At 58.3% G+C, this 20775-nt stretch overlaps 2 protein-coding genes and 1 pseudogene across 3 annotated transcripts; 1 reads left to right on the top strand and 2 right to left on the bottom strand.

Annotated features, from left to right (window-relative positions):
- The first annotated feature begins 6 nt into the window (after nt 1-6).
- LOC106900891 (nuclear cap-binding protein subunit 2) lies at nt 7-3390 on the top strand. The gene is made up of 4 exons (XM_014963148.1): nt 7-93; nt 246-427; nt 1411-1549; nt 2235-3390. The coding sequence occupies exons 1-4, from the start codon at nt 7-9 to the stop codon at nt 2331-2333; spliced, it is 507 nt and encodes a 168-aa protein (XP_014818634.1). The 3' UTR covers nt 2334-3390.
- Nucleotides 3391-7158: 3768 nt separating this feature from the next.
- LOC106900852 lies at nt 7159-14151 on the bottom strand (annotated as a pseudogene).
- On the bottom strand, nt 13788-19331 carry SLC7A3 (solute carrier family 7 (cationic amino acid transporter, y+ system), member 3). 2 transcript variants are annotated; one of them, XM_014963060.1, is made up of 11 exons: nt 18713-19327; nt 18359-18517; nt 18092-18272; nt 17891-18003; nt 16784-17006; nt 16474-16613; nt 16292-16394; nt 15800-16005; nt 15067-15233; nt 14700-14808; nt 13788-14585 (listed from the first exon to the last, which is right to left on the bottom strand). In XM_014963060.1, exons 1-11 carry the CDS (start codon nt 19080-19082, stop codon nt 14452-14454), a joined length of 1905 nt encoding a protein of 634 aa, XP_014818546.1. In that variant the 5' UTR covers nt 19083-19327; the 3' UTR covers nt 13788-14451. The 2 variants fall into 2 exon arrangements, with proteins under 2 accessions (XP_014818546.1, XP_014818547.1); XM_014963061.1 differs by lacking the exon at nt 14700-14808 and having other exon boundaries at nt 14461-14585; nt 18713-19331.
- Nucleotides 19332-20775: the final 1444 nt, after the last annotated feature.

Raw genomic sequence — 20775 nt, forward strand, 5'->3', positions numbered from 1 at the left:
GGCAAGATGTCGGGGTTGCTCCACACCACCCTCAGCGGCCTCAACAGCGATTCCTACTGCGAGATCAGCCAGTACCGCGACCAGCACTTCCGGGTGCGGAGGGGCCCCGGGGGTGGCGGGGCCCAGCCGGGGGACAGCGCCTGAGGGAGGGGAGGCCGGGCGGGGAGTGGGCGGGAGGGCCCTGCCGGTGGGACCGGGGGACGACGGGCGAGCTCACCCCGCTGCGCGTTCCCCTCTGCCCGCAGGGTAGCAGGCAGCTGCAGGAGAAGTCCCTGAAGATCTCCTCCACGCTGTACGTCGGAAACCTGTCCTTCTACACCACCGAGGAGCAGATCCAGGAGCTCTTCTCCAAGTGCGGAGACGTCAAGAGGATCGTCATGGGCCTGGACAAGATCAAGAAAACCCCCTGTGGCTTCTGCTTCGTCGAGTATCTTTTTCTGGTTCGCTGCCGGCCTCGGGTGTGGGGTTGCCACCTTGTAGGTCCCCTGCGCGCAGCCAGCTCAGCTGTTCTGCTGTGGGGAACCTGAGAAGGGTGACAGTCGGGTGCTTCTCTCCCCTTCCAGCCTTGCTGCTTCCCCACCACCACCCGACCTGGGAGACAGACTGTACAGTGGTGCCGTAGGTGAAAAGTGCTACCGCCCCTGTACTTCCTGGAGGTGGCAGAGAGCTCCTTTAATTTGTCACTTTCTGCAATGGTTTTAGGGCCAAAATGAGAACTGTTTGAATTGTCTGCCTGAGCTCTTGCGTGGTCAGAGCGAATACTCACTTTCTCACCGTACCTTTACACCTGCCACAGGGGTATTCCCAAGCACAGAGCACACGCTTGTCCACGTTGTACCGTGAGCTGCCTTAGCAAAGCTCTCCTGTGAGGCCTGCCCCTCTTGTTCAAATTCAGTCAAGTTTCATGCAGTATAAAAAGGCGTATTTCAGATGTCTAGCCCTTAGCAAGGCTTTAATGTGTTTGTTTCATCTGCTTGCGAAATAAGTGATCCAAAGCTATGTCTTCTAAGACTAGATGATCTTTAAGGTCCTTTCCAACCTAGACGATTCTGTGATTCTATGATTCTTGTCTATGCAGGTACTAACTAACTAACACTAAGTGATCCAAAGCTATGTCTTCTAAGACTAGATGATCTTTAAGGTCCTTTCCAACCTAGACGATTCTGTGATTCTATGATTCTTGTCTGTGCAGGTACTAACATTAAAATTCAGAGTTCTTTTTGAGTGGGAGCTGGTTTTAGCTCGGATTTATGTAAGTGCAGTTTTTGATCCCGTAGAGAGAGCAGGAAGAGCAGAAAAGGCTGGAAGGCAGGGTTTTTCTGCTTCTCAAATACGATAGCTCTCTGTTTTATTTTCCCTGTACCCAACAGAATAGCACACACACTTAGTTTTCCTTAGAGTGTGCTTCAGGTACTACACCAGAGCGGATGCTGAACACGCCATGCGGTTTATCAACGGCACACGGCTGGACGACCGCATCATTCGAACCGACTGGGATGCAGGGTTCAAGGAGGGCCGGCAGTATGGAAGAGGAAAGACTGGAGGACAGGTAAAGAAAGGCAATACCACTTCGTTCCTGAAATTGGATCCCCCTAAGACTGTGTACTGTTGTGCCAGTTTTGTCTCACGCAGAAAAATGTGTAGACTGTCAAGGTCTGATAATGAACGTTAGCCATTCCCAGGTTGTTTTGGTAACTGATGCCTGGTGTTAAAAGCTAGAAATGGAGTCGAAGGCCATTTCTGCCTAGGACTCCACAAACTTCCTGCAATGCAAGCAGAATGTTCCGTAATCCAACTTAGTATTCTTAAAATGATGCAGAATTTGGATGGAGGGGGATAGTGTGGCTGCTAGGCCAGTCTCCTAACGCTGCAGTTTACCCCGCTGCAAAGGTGGGGTTCCTTTGCAGATCTCCAGGGTGGAGAGGAGAAAATGGTCTGAAGGCCAGTCCTGGCAGTTCAGACAGCTGGACTGCAAAGCTGAATGAAAATACTTGGGGGGTCTTCTTTGCTTCTTCTCTAAAAAGACCTCAGCCATCAGATGTATCCTCGTTTGTCATTTTCACCACAATTACCACCTTTTTGGTGGATTATTTGAAGAGATTTCAAACGAATCAAAGTGCTTCTACCCTGAACTTAAGTCCCCTGCCAGCTGAGTGAGGAGGGGATGATTCTGAAGGTCTAGCAGGAGACAGGCAGTGCAGGGCACTAATATTTGTGTTACTGCTGTGTTCCAGGTGCGAGATGAGTACCGGACAGACTACGACGTGGGAAGAGGTGGCTTTGGCAAGATCATTCAGATGCAGAAGGCAAATCATCAGCCTGCAATCTATTAATTGCACCGTGGCTCCTAGCGGGCTCCGTCCTTCAGAGCTAGCTCTGTTCTTGCGTTTTGGATCGGGGTAGGGAGTGAGATCCCAGTTCCAGCAGAAGGTGACCCTCCTTAGACTGTGGATATACATGTATTCATCCCCCCTTCCTTCTGGGCTAGAGAGGGTGTTCTGTGCTGTTACAGGGCAACAAGGGGAAAAAAACAGACAGCTCTGCAGGATTCTGGGTAAGAAGAAAGGCAGCAGGTCACACACACCTTGTGCGACAGGTTCTCCTCCTTGCAGTTGAGCAGGTGGCTTCCTCCAAGCTGCGGCTGCGGCCGTGGTTGCTCTCCAATGGAACTCCTTAAAAGCTTAGCACCATCGGAGCCCCGGGCACCTTGTGGGGACACACAAGAGATTCAGGTTTCTAATTCACAGCCTCATCTGCATGCAAAGCAGGATCACTGTCTGGATGAGACAAGTGGAGCAAGGTCTTACCCTCTGCTTGGAGGTGCCTCTTTGCACATGTAGCCCTTGGGTTGGTCAGGGCCTGCAGAGCGTTTCTCTTTATGATGCCCCCAGTGCTGCCTGGCTTTTCAGATCCTCACTGTTTGGCATGATTTTGTTAAAAGTTTCTTTTCATTTTTTTTAAATAAACCGTTGTATTGGGTGTGGCTGAGAACAGAGTTATTTTTTCCCCCGAGCAGCCTTCAGGAGGCTGTGCTGTGTGTCGGTAGCTGGGAAGGTGCTGCTGACATGGTGGTGGTGTGGCTCCTGCTGAGCAGTGCTCCCACAGCATCAAGGCTCTTTCTCCAGTCCTTACCCCCCTCGCCCTGTAGGCTGGGGGTGGGCAAGGTCTTGGGAGGGGACAGAGCCACCCAAACTGACCGAAGGGGCATTCCATCCCACATGACGTCTGCTCAGCAACGAAAGCTAAGAGAAAGGAGGAGGAAGGGGATATTTGTTATGATGTTTATCTTCTGGAGCACCTGCTGTGCCTACTGAAGCCCTGCTTCCCGGGAAGTGGCTGGACATCACCTGCAGATGGGAGATGGGGAATAAAGCTTTAGTTTTCCTTCGCTCCCGTGTGTGGCCTTGCTTTTGCTTTAATAAACTGCCTTTATCTTGACCCACAAGTTCTTTTCCGTCTTATCTTCTCCCCACCTCTCTCCTGCTGAGGAAGGGCAGTGATGGAGGGGCTCGGTGGGCACCTGGCCTCCAGCCAGGGTCAACCCACCACAGTCCTCTCTGTTAGTATGTGAGCTGTTTAATGCTACTGATCATAGAACACTGGGACGGGGTTTGGGGAACAGGGTGTCGTCCTGGTGTAAAAGTCGCCAGCTTTTGGGTGAGGTGAATGCTGAAGTGTGCCCCGAGGTGGCCAGTCCCTGGGTGGCAGGGCATGTGGAAGGACTGGGGCAGGTCCCTAGGGTGGTTGTTGCCTCCCATCGCCTGGGACTTTACACCTAAACAGGCAACCCTGAGAAACCGAGGTGAAGGGTGCACTGCCTGCCCCAGTGCAAACCAGCAGTACTGGTTTCAGCCTGCCGTGTGCCTACAGAGCCACCGCTCACCCCTGTCAGAGGACTGTGGTTAAGGCAGGGACACAAACCACCTCTGAGAACACCTCGCCTGAGACCAAGGTGCAAGCTGTGACATGTCACGAGGACATGACAGTAGAGCTAGGGACTCAAACAACTACAGTTGCCCCAGAAGTGAAAAAGAATCACAGAATCCTGTGGGATTGGAAGGGACCTCTGGAGATCATCCAGTCCAACCCCCTGCCAGAGCAGGGCCACCCAGAGCAGGTTGCACAGGAACGTGTCCAGGTGGGTTTGAATGTCTCCAGAGAAGGAGACTCCACCACCTCCCTGGGCAGCCTCTTCCAGGGCTCTGCCACCCTCAAAGTGAAGAAGTTCCTCCTCATGTTTAAGTGGAACTTCTTATGTTCAAGTTTGTGTCCATTTCCTCTTGTCCTGTCCCTGGCCACCACTGAAAAAAAGACTGGCCCCATCCTCCTGACACCCACCCTTCAAGTATTTATAGGTGTTGATCAGATCCCCCCTCAGCCTTCTCTTCTCCAGACTAAACAGACCCAAGTCCCTCAGCCTCTCCTCGTAAGGGAGATGCTCCAGGCCCCTCAGCATCTTTGTAGCCTCTGCTGTCCCCTCTCCAGCAGCTCCCTGTCCTTCTGGAACTGGGCAGCCCAGAACTGGCCCCAGTGCTCCAGATGGGGCCTCCCCAGGGCAGAAGAGAGGGGGAAGAACCAGTGGACAAGGAGGTCAATGAGTCCCTGTCATCGATTAGTACGGGAGGAGGAAGAGAAGGAAGGGTTTGATCAAGATGCTGGTCCTTCGGCAAAGAAATTGGAGGAAGGAGTGAGAGAATTCAGATGAGTGGCAGAAACTGCCCGATCTCTGACCTCATCAGAGCTTTGAGACCTGTGGGAAGAAGGCAGGAGAGCAGATTGCTGCCCAGCTGCTCCCATGCCAGTGTAACAGAGCCGGCAGGCAGCATTTGTAAAGTAGGGGAGCCCAGCAGCTGGGATCCTTTGCTAGAAACTGGGAAGTTGAGAGAGAACTGGAGAAGAGGCAGCAATTTGTGGTGTCTGGAAAACGGCTCCTCTTGAGTGTGAGGGGAAGATACCCATTCTGGGAAAACCTTGTGAACTGCCCGAGAAAGTGGAGGACTGCAGATGGAGGCATCTAGTGCCTGAGAGAATTAGTGGTGCTGGAGGTCACCTACAAGGATCTACATGATGAGGTCTCCAAAGATGCAGAGAGTGTCCTGTGCATGGGGGCCGTGTGAGGGAAGTGCCCCAGCGTCATGTTCTATCAGCTTTGCAGCCATGTATTGCCCAGACACGGATGCATCAACTGTGGAGAGAGTGTCTTCTTGACTCCAAAACTTTGAAGAAAATCTCTGTCTCCCTCTTGTCCCCTCTGACAGGCAGTCTTCCCATTTTAACAGCGTGGCTCACACTATCTATCCTGTTCTCAGGGTCTGAACAAAGGACCAGAGTAGATGAAAACCTTTCTGTGCCCAAGAATCTCTCTGTTAGGGCAGGTAATTCCATTGAGCAAGTTAAATTCTGCCTGTGCGTCGGGGTTTGTGTTATGTAAATAATAGGAGCTGATCCCTGCCCAGTAATGTGTAATCGTGATTCTTTCATGCATTGTCTTATCCAAGATAATGGAAACTGTTGCACACCCATCTGCAGACCAGGCATACAATTTAAATTAGTCTAAGACTCACATTACTCCAAAGTCTTAATAACTGAGCGGGAGAGGAGAGAGTTACGCTGTGTTTGTTGAAATGTCTCCTGCCTGTTTGTTTTGCAAGTCAGGTTGCTCTGCCTGTACAACTGTCATGGGTCTTGAAGGAACTGCATGTTCAGTCTTGGGCAGGTTTCAGCAGTGACAGCCCTGAGAAGCCTGTGATGCCCGCTGCCCCTCAGAGCGGTGAAAAGGAGCAGGATATTGACTCAAGAGCAAAAAATACAAGCAGTCATCTGTCCAGCCTGGCAAAATGGCTTCAGCGCGAGGGCCCGTGCAGAGAATATGAATCACAGAGGGAATAATTACCTGGGCAAACCCAGCAGGGAAATGGGAGAACTTAAGGAAGATGGGGAGAGAAACCAGTCACTTAACTCCAGGATTAGCAAAGCAATCTCTTGTGTATGAGGAAGAGAAACCCAAGGCGAATTTTCAGTTTGCTCCTGGGAGAGGCTGGTGGGGCCTGTTGGGCACGTCAGGTCTATGGATGTGACAGAACATGCAGAGATCTGTTCAGTCAGGTGCCTGGGCTGTTTTGTGACTGCAGAAGGCTTCAGTCCCTATTTTTGCACGATACCATGATTTTGGCTCTACACAGATCTCCCGGTCCCACTCACTTCAGTCTGGAGAAAGAGTGTCTCCTTCAGCAAGTCCCAAACCAGGGCTAGCAATCTATATCAACATAACCTTTGCAAAGAGATTTGTGCTGACTTTTATTCAAACACATGTGTTTGCCTAAAAGAATCCACCTCAAATACTACAGATGCAATAAATGTCAGGATCCCTTCCTTCTGCAGCAATCCCAGACAGAACCCGAGAGAGATGAGAAAGTTTACAAGTCAGTAGGTGCTCCCTACGAGCCCTTGGCCCCTGCTGCCACATGTAGGTAGCCACGTGGCACCGTGCTGCAACAGTCAGAAGAGGTGTCCTTGCCAAGAGCGTTCCCAAGCACAGTGGCTGCCAGAGCCCTGGAGCAGCCCCTCCTGCCCTGGCCGGGCTCCTGGCCATGGCACGCTCTGTGCCCAGAAGACTTGGGCTCCAGGGCTGCTTTTCAGACACCTTTCATCAGCACACAAAGGTCCTGTTAGGAGAGAAAGCGCTTTGTCCTCCTCACATTGCTGGGGCAGGGCCAAGCCGTGCAGCTCAGCCAACAGACTGAGAGACCTGACCAGACCCAAGAGAAACCATGTACATCTTAAGAGCAAGCATGGGGCTGCCTCTCCAAGCAAGCCCTGAGCAGTTGACATGCTGGAAGCAGAGGCTACTTTGCCCGACCCACAGCCCAGCTCTTTCTGCAAAGAACCCTGATGGTGAGTTCATGCCAGCACCAACCAAAGGAGCTTAAACCACCCTTCGGGCTTCCTGAGGAATCAGGACTTGGACTCTAGTGAGTGTCCGCTGGATCCCTTGTGATCTGTGGAGACCTTCTTCCTCCATGAGGCAGAACAGAACAAAGTAGAGTGGTTTTGCCAGGAGAGGCTGCTCCTCCTCGGGCTCCTTGGCTGTGCTCTTGCTCAGCGACACCATACTCAAAGCCATCTGCACTGGGGAGGGCAAGAGGCAGACGGCAATTCTCATTCCGTGTGAGAGCTTTTAGAGTCCTCTTTGATCCAGTAACAAACCTGAGCAACCTGACCAAGTTTTAGAGCGGTCAAACAGCAACATTATAGTTGGGGTGCTCCACAGCCACTTCCAGCCACTGCTCCCCCGAGAAGATCCTAATCACCTTCCTCTCATGACCTAGTGTCATACAGGGTCCCATACTTTGCCATACACCCCGGAGAGGGATGCACCAGGCCTGGCATCACAGTGCTGGTAAATGAGGTGGACCATCTCTTCCTCCACCTCACAGATGCAGTAGACCAGCTGGCCCAGCAGGTCACTGTCAAAACCTGAGAAATTCATCTTCCCAACCATCTCCTCCGCTGCCAGAGCTGCCATCACCTTCACATGGAGGCACCGACGTGGCCTGTGCAGCTCTGAAAGGGCCTATTCATAGTCCATGCTGACCCAGCCAGGGCCCTGGACCTGTGTGCTCTGCACCTGGGCCCGGCACATTGCCAGCCTCCCCAGCCCCAGTTGTCAGCACCTTGCACCAACATCAGAAAAACCCGGCACATTGCCAGCCTCCCCGGCCCCAGCCCGTTGTCAGCACCTTGCACCAACATCAGAAAACCCACCATGATCTTCTTGGCCCCCTTCACATAGTCTTTGCTGTCCTGAATGCAGTGGGCAGCAGTGAGGAATCACCGCTGGGACACCAGCAGGCCCATGCAGCCCATGGAGATCATGATCACGGAATCATGGCATTGTCAGAGTTGGAAGTGGAGATAATGATCACGGAATCATGGAATTGTCAGAGTTGGAAGGGACCTCTAGAGATCCTCCAGTCCAACTCCCCTGCCAAAGCAGGGCTGCCCAGAGCACATCACTCAGGAGCATCCAGGCGGGGCTTGAAGATCTCCAGAGAAGGGGACTCCACACCCTCCCTGGGCAGCCTCTGCCAGGGCTCTGCCACCCTCACCCCAAACAAGTTCTTCCTCACATCCCAGTGGAACTTCCCATGGTCCAGCTTGTGCCCGTTGCCCCTCGTCCTCTCACTGGGAACCACTGGAAAGAGTCTGGCTCCATCCTCCTCCAACCCACCCTTTAGACACTTGTCAGCATTGATAAGGTCTCCCCTCAGCCTTCTCTTCTCCAGGCTCAAGAGCCCCAGCTCTCTCAGCCTTTCCTTCTCCAGGCTCAAGAAGCCTCTCTTCTGCAGCTTTCTCAGCCTTTCCTCATCAGGGAGATGCTCCAATCCCTCCATCATCTCTGTTGCCCTACGCTGGACTCTCTCCAGCAGTTCCCTGTCTCTCTTGAAGTGGGGAGCCCAGCACTGGAGGCAGGATTCCAGTTGTGGCCTCCCCAGTGCAGAGCAGAGGGGGAGAATGACCGCCTTCCACCTCCTGGCCACACTCTTCCCTCTGCAGCCCAGGATCCCATTGGCCTCTTGGCCACAAGGGCCCATTGCTGGCTCATGGAGAGTTTACTGTCCACCAGGACCCCCAGATCCTTCTCCTCAGCAGTGCTTTCCAGCAGGTCCACCCCTAACCTGTATTGGTGCCTGGGGTTCTTCCTCCCCAGGTGCAGGACCCTACACTTGCCCTTGTTGAACCTCATGAGGTTCTCCTCTGCTCATCTCTCCAGCCTGTCCAGGTCATGCTGGATGGTGGCACAGCCCTCTGCAGTGTCGGCCAGTCCTCCCAGTTTGGTATTGTTAACAAACCTGCTGAGGATACATTCCATGCCCTCGTCCAGGCCATTGATGAATATGTTAAACAAAACTGGACCAAGTATTGACCCCTGGGGGACACCACTGGTTACGGGCCTCCAACTTGACCCTGTTCCATTAATCACAACCCTCTGAGCTCTGTCACACAGCCAGGACCCAATCCACCTCACTGTCATCCATCACTCATCCAGCCCACACTTCCCTAATTTCCTAATGAGGATGTTATGAGAGACAGTGTCAAAAGCCTTGCTGAAGTCAAGGTAGATGATGGTGGCAGAGCAGGGGTAGTTCATCAGGAAGGGGCTCCCACTGATGGAAAAATGCCTGTTTGCAACATAAATCTGCCGCTTGCATCGCACATACTGCCTCCATCGTCCCCTCTCCCACCACTCGCCTGGGGGCTCGCTTCCTCCATTGGGGTACGCTGTCTGGTAAGAGAGGCTCTCCTGGAGGTCCCAGGGGAGCAGGGTGGCTTTCCCCCGGGTGCTGGCAGTGTTGCAGCCTGTGGTCAGCTCTGGGATGGGTTGGGACAAGAACCACCCTGTGGCTGGTTGCAGCCTGGAACTGGGAACAAGAGCAGGAATCAGGTCACCAGCTGCAGCGCTGGGAAGGAAGGAGAGCAAGAGAAGAGCAAGCACCTGGCAGGCAGTCACCGTGCCAGACCTGCAACGGCAGAGCAAGGAGAGCATTAATCCAGCACGATTAGAGACCCAGCCACCTGCCGCGGCTTGGGGCCGGGAGGATTATCGGGTGCAGGCAGCCTCCTGCCAGCCACGGGGTCGTGCATGCTTAAGCTGTTACCGCAGAAAGCAGAAGGGTTGGGACCTGCCTGGAGCCGGGTGAGTAAAGAGCGATAGAAATCTTCCCCCGGTGCTGGCTTTGATCTCCAGGAGCTCTTCTGGACGGTGAGGCCCTGCAGCACAACACAGCGCTGCTGCAGAAATATCACGAGCTGATGAGTTTGCTCTGTTGCGCCAGTAACCCTGTCTGCCCCGGGGTGGATTCCCCAGATTCCAGGGCTGGAACAGCACTGATGGATGTGTCCCACCCGGCAGCTGCCACGGCTCCACTCCCCCGGCTGGTCACCTGCGGGGAGCAGGATCTGACAGTACCCACTCGCTGGTCCTAGAGGGAAGAAGAATCATAGAATCATTCAGGTTGGAAAAGACCCTTGGAATCATCAAGTCCAACCATCTACCCCACTCCATAAAGTTCTCCTCTCCACCATATTCCCCAACACCACATCTAAATGGCTCTTAAACACATCCAGGCATGGCGACTCAACCACCTCCCTGGGCAGCCTATTCCAGTGTCTGACCACTCTTTCAGTGAAAAACTCTTTCCTAATGTCCAGTCGAAACCTACTCTGTTGCAGCTTGAAGCCATTCCCTCTCGTTCTATTGCTAATTACCTGTGAGAAGAGACCAGCACCAACCTCTCTACAATGTTCTCTCAGGTAGTTGCAGAGAGTGATGAGGTCTCCCCTCAGCCTTCTCCTCCTCAAACTAAACAGTCCCAGCTCCCTCAATCGCTCTTCGTACAATCTATTCTCCAGGCCCTTCACCAGCTTCGTTGCCCTCCTCTGCACCCGCTCTAGCACCTCCAGATCTCTCCTGGATTGAGGTGCCCAAAACTGGACACAATACTCGAGGTGTGGCCTCCCCAGTGCTGAGTCCAGGGGGACAATCACCTCCCTACTTCTGCTGCTCACACAGAAGGCACATTAACTCCTCAGGTTGAAGTATTTGGCCTCACAGAGCTGTGTGGACCAGCCAGCCTATTTTAACTCCCAGAAGGATCATTGTACCCAATTTAGAATTTAATCTGCTGCTACATCTGCACATGCCAGGGCCACCCTTGGTCCGGCAAGGGAGCTGTGCAGGGGCAGGCTCTGCAGCACCAGCTCTCCCTCCAGCAGCTCACACCTCTGTCTCCATCCTGCCCCAAGCCTGGATGCCCACAAGGGCTCCTCAGAAGCCCCCCCGGGGACTTTTTCTCAACAGACAGCTGTATGTGAGGGTGGTGAAGCACTGGAACAGGTTGCCCAGAGAAGTTGTGGCTGCCCCATCCCTGGAGGGTTCAAGGCCAGGCTGGATGGGGCTTGGAGCAACCTGGTCTGGTGGGAGGTGTCTCTGCCCAGGGCAGGGGGGTTGGAACTCGATGATCTTTAAGGTCCCTTCCAACTCTAACCATTCTCTGATTCTATGCAGGGAAAGCCCTGCGCCTCCCCAGGAAAGCCCCGTGTCCCCCCAAGGCAGCTGGGGTCTGTGCTGGACACGCAGCAGTGTGGGGGGTCATGAAAGCCCCAGGGGACCGGCTGGAGCCACCAAGAACCACCAGCTCCCTGCACCATCGCAGCCTGTCCCGCGGTGCAGCATCCCCAGCATGGCCCATGGCCACAGTGTGTCATCGGTGGCCGGTGGCCGCAGCTGGGCCTCCACTGCAGCGCTGCCCCAATGGCCTGCCCCCTCAGCGTGGCTCGGGCCAAACGCAGCTGGAGCCAACAGCTCTTTAAATCCAGGGGGGATGGCAACAGGGAGACCACAAACCAAGCCCTGGCTGTACTTTCTCTGGGGGGGATGTCCTGCCTGAGTCTGCCCCCAGCACTACAGCACGCAAGAAAATGAAGTGGGAGCCAGCCCTGCCTCCCTGCCCGTACGGTGGCACTGCCACTGGCACCGGAGCAGCTTCAGGCTCCTTCAGGCTGGAGCCACCAAGGAAGACCCACGGCCGGGAAGGAGCACAAGCCGTGATGCCGCTGGGGTGGAAACTGCAGGGCAAACCACGGGCAGCTGTGTGCAGGGCTGGGCACCCAGCCTCTCGGTGGAAAAGCCACCACTGCTTTTTACTGCCTTTTCTCAAACCAGAAAATGGCCCCGTCCAGCATGGCACGGGAGGGGAAAGCCCCCCCTGCAGCCCCCAGCACCTGACTTCACCCAGGAATGCAGATGACACCAAACTAGGTGGGAGTGTTGATCTGGTTGAGGGTCAGAGGGCTCTACAGGGGGACCTGGACAGGTTGGATCGATGGGCCAAGACCCATGGAACAAGGTTTAATAGGGCCAAATGCTGGGTCCTGCATTTCGGTAACAACAACCCCATGGACGCTCCAGGCTGGGGGCAGAGTGGCTGGAGCTGCCCAGCAGAAAAGGACCTGGGGGTGACCCATGTCGGCTGAACAGGAGCCAGCAGTGTGCCCGGGTGGCCAAGAAGGCCAACAGCATCCTGGCCTGTGTCAGGACCAGCGTGGCCAGCAGGAGCAGGGCAGTGATGGTGCCTCTGGACTGGGCACTGGTGAGGCCTCACCTCCAGGGCTGGGTTCAGTTCTGGGCCCCTCACTACAGGAAGGACATTGAGGGGCTGGAGCGTGTCCAGAGGAGAGCCACCAAGCTGGGGAGGGGTCTGGAGAACAAGTCCTACGAGGAGAGGCTGAGGGAACTGGGCATGTTTAGTTTGGAGAAGAGGAGGCTGAGGGGAGACCTCATTGCCCTCTACAGCTCCCTGAAAGGAGGGTGGAGAGAGGTGGGGGTTGGCCTCTTCTCCCAAGGGAATTATGACAGGGCCAGAGGAAATGGTCTGAAATTTGGGCAGGGGAGCTGGAGGGCAGCTCTGAGGAGAAAGACCTAAGAGTCCTGGAGGATAATAGGATGACCATGAGCCAGCAGTGTGTCCTTGCGGCCAAGAAGGCCAATGGTACAGGGGATTATTTCTCCCCAGGTGCAGCACCCTACACTTGCCTTCATTGAAGTTCATCAGGTTCCTCTCTGCCCAACTCTCCAGCCTGTCCAGGTGTCTCTTGTAGGGCAGCACAGCCCTCCAGTGTGTCAACAGTTTTGTATTGTCCATGTCCCAGTGGGTGCCCAGGATGGGACACTGGTGCTCAGTGGGATGGCCCAGAGCCAGGCAGGGACATGCTGGTGGGCACAGACCCGCGCGTGGCCACGGGCATGGACATGCAGATGTGCACAGGGACACGGGCACAAACAAAGGCAGTGCTGAGGCAGGGGATGAGGGCTGTAGCCATATCACAGGCCCGTTGCCCACTAGGCTTGGGCAACAGCAGCCGAACAAGGGTGCAAGGGTGCTGGGGGGACTGTGGGCTCAGCAGGGCCCCATGTTCTGCCACTGGCCAGAAGATGCCCACCTGGCAGGGTGGTGGGGGGCACCCTGTGGCACCGGCACCAGCAGCAGAGCTGGGAGCACCTGCCAGGAGCCAGTGCCAGGAGCCGGCCATGCCTGCAGGCTGGAGCCTGGAGCTCTGGCAGGACACCTTGGCTGGGGACAGCAGGGCTGGCAGTGCCCGGCGCAGGGACAGAGCGGGCACCACAGCCCCTTTTGCTCCCCCACAGCCCCAGTCTGGCCTCCCAGCTCCAGCCCAGGGGCCCTCACCGCTGACCGTGCCGTGACCCTGCTCTGCTGCCAGCACACAGGGAGCGATGCAAGAACCCACGCAAGATCTATCCGCTCCAAATTAGTTTATTTTGCAAAATTATCTGTCAGGGCTGATTTAGACCAGACCAGAATATGGGAAATCATCATCTTCTCATACGGATGCAGCCCAGCTTCTGGCCACGCTTCCTCTCTGCAAGCCACTGCTGGAGAACCCAAGAGATATCTCCAAGGTCATTACTGCAGCCACTGTCCTGAGACCCCGTGGCACCCCCAGGCAGCGTGGGGCCCTGTGTCCTGCCCCCAGATACCAGCAGTGCTGGGTTGAGCTGGCCCGGAGCACTGGTCTGCAGGTCCTGGCTCACTGTCCTCGGGGACAGTGCGAGGGCTGGTGGCTCCAGCCGGCAGGTTTGGGGCAGGGAGCTCAGCCAGCACCGCCGGCTGTGGCCGAGCCCTGCTCTACGCTGGCACCCGGCCCGCGGGGTCTGTCACCACAGGGCACTAGCAGGAGGTGGGGTGGGACCAACAAGAGCCGAGCGATTACAAAAACACTCTGTTTAATAGGTATAAAAGCCAACATTAAAACACCAATTATACTAAGGCATAGAAGGTGGGACACTGGGTACAGCTACACTGTGGACATCTTGAGGGACACCCGAGAGGGATGCTCCCCGCAAGCAGCATGACTGGGGCAGCACAGGGCTCAGCGTGGGGGGGTTTGGCCGGCTGAGCCCTCTGCTGCCAGCAAGTACCGGACGACTGGCAGCACCAGAAGGGGCTGCCGCAAGCCTCGCCACAGGGCTCCGGCCACGGCTGCCGCGTACATCCCCAGCACTTCGAAAGCACAGAGAGGAGGTGGTGACCACGGCCACATGAACAGACAGGACAAATACAGCTGCACCATCACGTGGGGGCTCCCCGTGCGCAGGGAAAGCAGCATTTCTGACAGCAGCACCCACGGCAGGAGGGCCGTGCTGGGGTCACTGTCCCTCCGCGGGGCTGGGGGGATGGCAGAGATCAACCCCAGGCCACCAGCAGTGCCACCCGGCCCGGGGACTCATCTCCGTGGCCTCTGCTCAGCACAGGGCCCAGCTCTGTGTCCTGGCTCTGGGATTCGCTCCCCGGGCGGGAGGGCATGGATGAACTGTGCGGATCACGATCTCGACTACTGGCAGAGGTCCACGGAGCGCTGGTGCCTGATCCCTCAGACAGCAGCAGCCCCAGGGCTGAGGTCCGGTCCGGGGTGGTGCAGAGGCTTTTCTACTGTCACACAGGGTTCCTCTGCTCTTTTCCCCTCCACGCTGTTCCAAATCCCGTAGCCCAAGTAAATCACAAAACCTGCAGGAGAGTTTCGGCAATGAAATGTGCGGCAGCGTGCTGCCGGCGTTAACAGCCCCCCCGGGGCAGACCCTGCGGGCACAGCACTCCAGGGACCCTCCCCGGGACACCTACCCAAGGCCATCCAGATGACAAACCGCACCCAGGTGCTGGCACTCAGCTGTACCATCAGCAGGATATTAACAAAGATGCTGAAGACCGGCAGGAGTGGGAGGAAAGGGACCTGCGAGGGACAAGAGGTGCCTTGAAGCACCCAGCTGGGCTCGAGGATGCTCCTGGCCAGGGAGGGATCCCACCCCTGCCACAGCCCAGAGAGTACTTCCACCCTGGGGACTGCACCTCAGAGAGCCACGTTTCAGGACCCTGGGCTCTCCTGGATGGTGACAGCCTGGCAGCAAGCCCTGGCAAACCCTGCAACGGCCCAGACCCTACCAGGGGTCTGTGCGGGTGCAGACACTGAGCCGCCGGGGGCTGCACTCACTTTGAAGTTCAACCGCGCGTTGCTCTGCGGCTGCCTCCAAATGATGACGATGGGAATGAGCAGAGCCACGAGGAGCAGCACCAGGACCACGATCCAGCCCACGCTGCCATTCTTCAGTGCGTCTATGCCGTGGGTCAGGACTATGCAGATGACCATGATCAGTGCAGCTGCAAGAGAGGGGACAGTCAGGGGGCTGCACAGCACGTGGCCTCCCTGGGACCCTGAGCCTCACCAGTGGCTGGGCTGAGGCACCAACTCCTCTCAATCAAGAAGGGTTCCAGCATGTGCTGCCTCTGACACCCACCCCAAAGGCTCAGGAAAGCGCTTTGCCGGGGTAACCCACCAGCCCAGCAAGCCGAGGGGAGCCTGCACCAGACCTGGCTGCACAATGAAGCCATTGATGGATGGATCAAACCTCGCTGGCCGAGCCCAAGCACTCTCAGGGGGCCAGGGACCACCCTCACTGGGTGCCCAGCCTAAGCCAGGCTTGTCACAGGGAGCTCCCACGTCCTCCCTCAGCCCCTGTGCGCCCCAGACCCCAGCCGTGCCCTGCACTCAGCACCCTGCTCAGGGCAGAGCGGGTCCCGTGCCTGCTGGCTGGCAGCCCACGCTGCCCGGCTCTTCTCCTCCACCCAGAGAGCCCACCATCCTTTCCCGGCTCAGCAGAGATCTGCCAAAACGCTCCAGCCCCTGGCAGGAGGGGGGCATCGGCCGCGGGCTCACGCTCACTCACCGATGACCGAGGCACAGACGTAGACGATGCGCCCCGAGAGCTTGGTGGGGGTGTCCGAGGGGGGGTTGAAGAGGGTGGCCAGGGAGAGCGTCTCTTTCTGCTGGTCACTAGGGGTGGTCGGGTTCGTGATCACCCTCTCCTCCTCATTCCTGTTCAGCTCCAGCATTTCCGTGGCCTTTGGGGATTTCAGCTGCCCAGACTGGTACCTGAGCAGATGGAACAAGCTGCAGCACAGCCCGAGGAACTTCCCTGCCCAGGGGGACAGTGGGGCAGCACCCTGGTAGTCCTCCCGCTCCTCCGGCCCCGCATGCTGGTCCGGCAGCAGCCCCGTGGATGTCCCCGGAGACGTCACACAGGCTCTGGCGAGCAGCCTCCACCTTGGGGAGCTTGATGCCTCCCCCGGCCGCGTCCCCCCGGGACAGAGCTGTGGCCACAAGGCACAACGCGAGGCACATCCACCCCGGGCACCGCCAAACAAGAAGGGGCACCCACCGAAGGATAAGCACGCACACCGCCACCAGGGAGTAGGCCAGCAGCGTGCCGACTGACATGAGATCCACCAGATCCTTCAGGTCGAGGAGGAAGGCCATTATCCCTGCAACAAGGACACACAGCATGAGGACAGCTCTGGACCGCCACAGGGCCGAGGGGGAGGCAGCAGCCGGGAGCCTTACCTGCCAGGAGCCCCGAGATGAGGGTGGCTGACAGAGGGGTCTTTGTGCGGCTGTTGATCTTGGAGAGGAACTTGAAGAGCAGCCCATCCTCTGCCATGGCGTAGATGACGCGGGGCATGGGGAACATGGAGCCTAGCAAGCTGCCGTGGGGAGAGATGGCTCAGGGCTGGCCAGGCGAGCTGGTAACACCACCAGCCAGACGGGGACGGGACCAGCTCCGTGCTGGGAGAGCAGCCAGACAGGGCAAACCCCCAGCCCAGCCGGGTCCCCGCACCACGCCGGGGGGTGTCAGGGATGGAGCCGGTCCTACCTGGTGGAGAGGGCACAGAGAGAGCCGACGGCGACGGCGTAGCGGGCGGGCTCCCAGCCAACTGCCTTGAAAGCCTCAGGCAGGGGGCTCTCCTTGTTGAGGAGGAAGTAGGGCACCATGAGGGTCAGGGCCAGGGAGACCCAGCAATAAGCCACGAAGCAGATGGAGAGGGACACGATGATGCCGATGGGGATTGAGCGCTGCGGATTCTTGGCTTCCTCCCCTGCGCGGAGACAAAAGGCAGCGTCCGTCCCTGCTCCGCAGCACTGCGTGGGGCAGCTGGCCCTGGGGGACAGGACTACCCATGGCAGCGTGGGGCTGGGGGTGCCATTGGAGAGGAGTGGTCCCCAGCGGTGCTGCTGCAGAGGCAGAGCTGTGGGGCTGCAGCCCCAGCTTCCAGGCACGTGGCTGCCCAGCGGCTGGGCTCACAGCCCCCCTCTGCCCCCACCAGCAGCTCCTGCCCCCCAGCTGAATGCAGATCCTCAGTTCCCCGTGGGCACAGCCACGCAGCCGCCCTGCCCTCTGCCCCAGCCTGTGCCAAGTCTCTGCTGCAGCACCACGATCCCAGCAAGGGGCTCGGTGGCTGGCATAGAGGGGATGGAGGCGGCCAGCGGGCAGCCCCTGGGGGCGGGGAGGCCAGGAGGGGAGGTCAGGCAGAACAGCCTGTACCAGCCACCCACTAAGTAGATTCCTGGGGGAATGAGAGGAAATTAGGAGGGCTCCAGAGAGAGCCAGCGCTGCACGAACTCAGCAATTTAGAAAAGCGTTGCTGGAGGCTGGGAAACACCCGGGAAGCGTTAGCAATTCCCAGGGCTGTCGCAGCCTGGACTCCGCAGCGGAAAGGCTCCCCGCTGCCCTGGGAGCTGCCTGTGCAGGCAGGGTGCAGCCCTGCTCCCGCTCCACGGGGCCGGGAGGGAGCCCTTTTGTCCTGGGGCAGGGCAGGCTACGAGCCCTTTTGTGCTGGGGACAGAGTCGCTGTGGGAAAACCTCCCAGGAGCGGTGGGACAGGCTGTTTCCCACACCACAGAGCATCTTCCCTGGCAGGTCCCGGCCAGCCCCCGGGCTGGGCTGGGGAAATGCCCACACCTCCCTCGGCCCAGGCGGTACCTGTGGTGGCGATGCAGTCGAAGCCCACGAAGGCGTAGAAACAGGTGGCGGCGCCGGTCAGGATCCCTTCCAGTCCAAAGGGGACAAACCCGCCCGAGCCGAACTCTTTTTCCCTGGAAAGGAGGGAGGAGAGCAGCTGCCGTGGGGTGCAGGGACAGGAGGGCCAGTGCCAGCCCTGTGCCAGACCCTAGCTCTCCTCACATTTTGTCATGAGTCAGGTGTGAGTCCGAGCCGTTGAGGTAGTCCTCCTCCGAGAGCTGCCAGTTCTTGATGTTTCCCTTCACGAAGCCAGCGATGCCGACAAAGACCAGCACCAGCACGTTCACCATCGTGAAGATGTTGTTCACGAGAGCAGATTCGCTGACGCCGAAGGCCAGCAGCGCTGTGGGGATGGAAGGGGTGAGGGGGGACCCGCCGGGCTCCCGTGCCACCACCCGCGGTGCCACAGAGCCGCTCCTAGGCACTCACCCGTGAGCAGCCCGACCAGAACCAGGGCGAAGAAGTCCGGGTGCTCGGCCAACACCTCTGGCAGGTACCCTGTGGTCTTGTTCATGAAGAAGGTGGAGATATGGTTGCCGATGATGTTGTCGAATGTCGCGCTCCAGGCTCGAGCCACGCTGGCCGTGCCTGCTCGATGGCAAATCTCTGCATCAGTCTGAGCCCAGGGCAGAGCGGCACCAGCCACCCCCAGCACCCACCTCCCTGCTGATCCCACCCCACACCCTGCTCCTGCAGCACCACGTGCTGCCCCCACGAGCCCCCCACGCTGCCAGCGCGGTGCTGGAAGGAGCCCACGTGCCAGCGGCCTGCCCAGCCCCGTACCTATCACGTAAGAGAGGATGAGGTTCCAGCCCGTCGTGAAAGCCCAGATTTCGCCGACGGTGACGTAGCTGTAGAGGTAGGCAGAGCCAGATTTGGGGACGCGGGCCCCAAACTCTGCATAGCAGAGTCCAGCCAGTACCGATGAGAGAGCAGCCACCAGGAAGCAGAGGACGATGGAGGGACCAGCAGTCTCCTTGGCCACCTCCCCAGCCAGGACATAGACGCCGGCCCCCAGCGTGCTGCCGACCCCCAGGGCTATGAGGTCCAACGTGGAGAGGCAGCGAGCAAAACGCGTGTCCTCAGAGCTCAGATCCACCATGCGCCGGCGGATCAGCTTCTTCCCAAAACTGGTCATTTTTCTCCCAAACATCTTGTCCCCTCGTGGGTGGCGCTCAGCTGCTCAAAGCCGCTGCAAGAGAAGGGACCGTAGGAGCGTGAAGCCCAGTGTCCTTCAGGCAGTAGGAGCAGGGCAGGCAGTGATGCCCACAGGAGTTGTGCCTGCTACCAGCCAACCTGTTGGCACCGAGTCCCTGCCACACTCGTGGGGGAGAGTCTGTGGCAGCTCCTTTTGAGGCACAATGGGGCTGCACACACCCTACTGCCAGGGATGAACCCAACGAGGCCACGGTGGGAAACAGGCTCATTGCATGTGCCCTGTGTGGTCCTGCCACATGTGCCCCTGGGCACATCCCAGTGCCTCCCAGCAGACTGGGAGACTGAACTGGCAGCCTGGAGATCCCCTGGCCCAAACTTGACTGCTGGCACATCCCTCCAGCCCGGCTGGGCTGACTCACTGGGACGAAGCCCTTCCCCTTTTGTGCTACACCCTTGGCAGGCACCAAGCATGGGCCCCCCGTGCACGTCCCTCCTGTGCCCCCGATGCTCACCGAGCAGCCCGCACATTCCCCGGGCTGCCATCGCCCTAAACGTGCAACACCCACACTCCCCTCACTCGCAGCAGCCACCGTCCCCAAAAAGCTCTGGGAGATGGGCACAGGGTGAGAGGAGCCACAAAGAAAGTGGCTCCCAGTGCCCCACAGCTGGCACCCCATACCCAGGCCACGTGCCCACCAGCACCTTCTCCCCACCGGCTGCTCCCTTTGTTGGGAAACAGAAACACGCTCCGCACCTTCTCCCTTTGTTGGGAAACAGAAACACGCTCCAGCCAAGCAGAGGGGCAGCTCCCACACCGGGGCTGTATGGATCAGCAGGAGGGGACACGGGGACAACTTTGTGACCCTTTTCCACAGAGGGGGATTACCAGGGTCGCAGGGGCAGTCACCAGCTCGGCTGCTTCTCCATAACCAGCGAACCAGCCCTTTGCTTGGGTAAACCTCCTCCTGAGCTGGCATATGCCACAGGAGGGGTGCCAGCCCAGGACAGCCCTCTGGGCTTCAAGGAAACAAGAAGTCCCCCATCACGGGCACCCTCCCCAGCCGCTGCCTGCACACGTCTGGCTGCTTTCCCCAGCCCTGCTGGATTTCTCCAAGGATTTCTCCAAGGATTTCCGATGCCAGCCGCGGGCCCTGCACACCCAGAGGGTGGCTGGCAGCACAAACGTGCTCAGCTCTTCATTCCCAGGGCAGCGCCGAGAAAAAAACAGCGCAGGGAGATGCGGGACAGGCTCCCCCCCCGCTAACCCCCGGGGTTGGCCCTGCCGGCTGCAAGGAGCAGGTTAAGCCCCCAGACCCGCAGCAGCACCCCTGAGGAGCCCTGCTCCGCCTGGCTGCTCCGGGGGGGCTGGGGGGATCAGCCCGCAGGAAGCCACGCTGTCACCCGCCATGGAGAAGGCGCGGGCAGCGGAGAGGAGCAGCGTGCGGGGCGACAGCTCCCGCCGGCAGGACCCTCCCGCCGCAGCCCGGTCCCCTCCGCAGCCCGGTCCCCCTCCGCATCCCGGTCCCCTCCGCATCCCAATCCCCTCCGCATCCCGGTCCCCGCCGCAGCTGGGGCAGCCCATTAACCCCCGCTCGGGACCCTCACCCCCAACCCCCGCTGGAGACATCCCCCAGCCCCCGGGGAGCCGCCAGCCCCGCTCCGTCCCGCCGAGGAGCCCCGACGGCGGG

Source organism: Calidris pugnax, unplaced genomic scaffold, assembly GCF_001431845.1.
Source record: "Calidris pugnax isolate Ruff unplaced genomic scaffold, ASM143184v1 scaffold294, whole genome shotgun sequence".
Lineage (NCBI taxonomy): Eukaryota > Metazoa > Chordata > Aves > Charadriiformes > Scolopacidae > Calidris > Calidris pugnax.

Bases quoted from the DNA above. Each gene is read 5' to 3' on its own strand.
- SLC7A3 (XM_014963060.1), bottom strand. From the start codon at position 19,082: ATGTTTGGGAGAAAAATGACCAGTTTTGGGAAGAAGCTGATCCGCCGG. The intron at 18,273-18,358 runs GTGAGTGCCTAG...CCATCCCCACAG, and splicing joins TCTGGTCGGGCTGCTCACGG to CGCTGCTGGCCTTCGGCGTC. The intron at 14,586-14,699 runs GTAGGTGTCCCG...ACTCTCCTGCAG, and splicing joins TGTCATCTGGATGGCCTTGG to GTTTTGTGATTTACTTGGGC.
- LOC106900891 (XM_014963148.1), top strand. From the start codon at position 7: ATGTCGGGGTTGCTCCACACCACCCTCAGCGGCCTCAACAGCGATTCC. The intron at 94-245 runs GTGCGGAGGGGC...CTCTGCCCGCAG, and splicing joins ACCGCGACCAGCACTTCCGG to GGTAGCAGGCAGCTGCAGGA. The intron at 428-1,410 runs GTATCTTTTTCT...AGTGTGCTTCAG, and splicing joins TGTGGCTTCTGCTTCGTCGA to GTACTACACCAGAGCGGATG.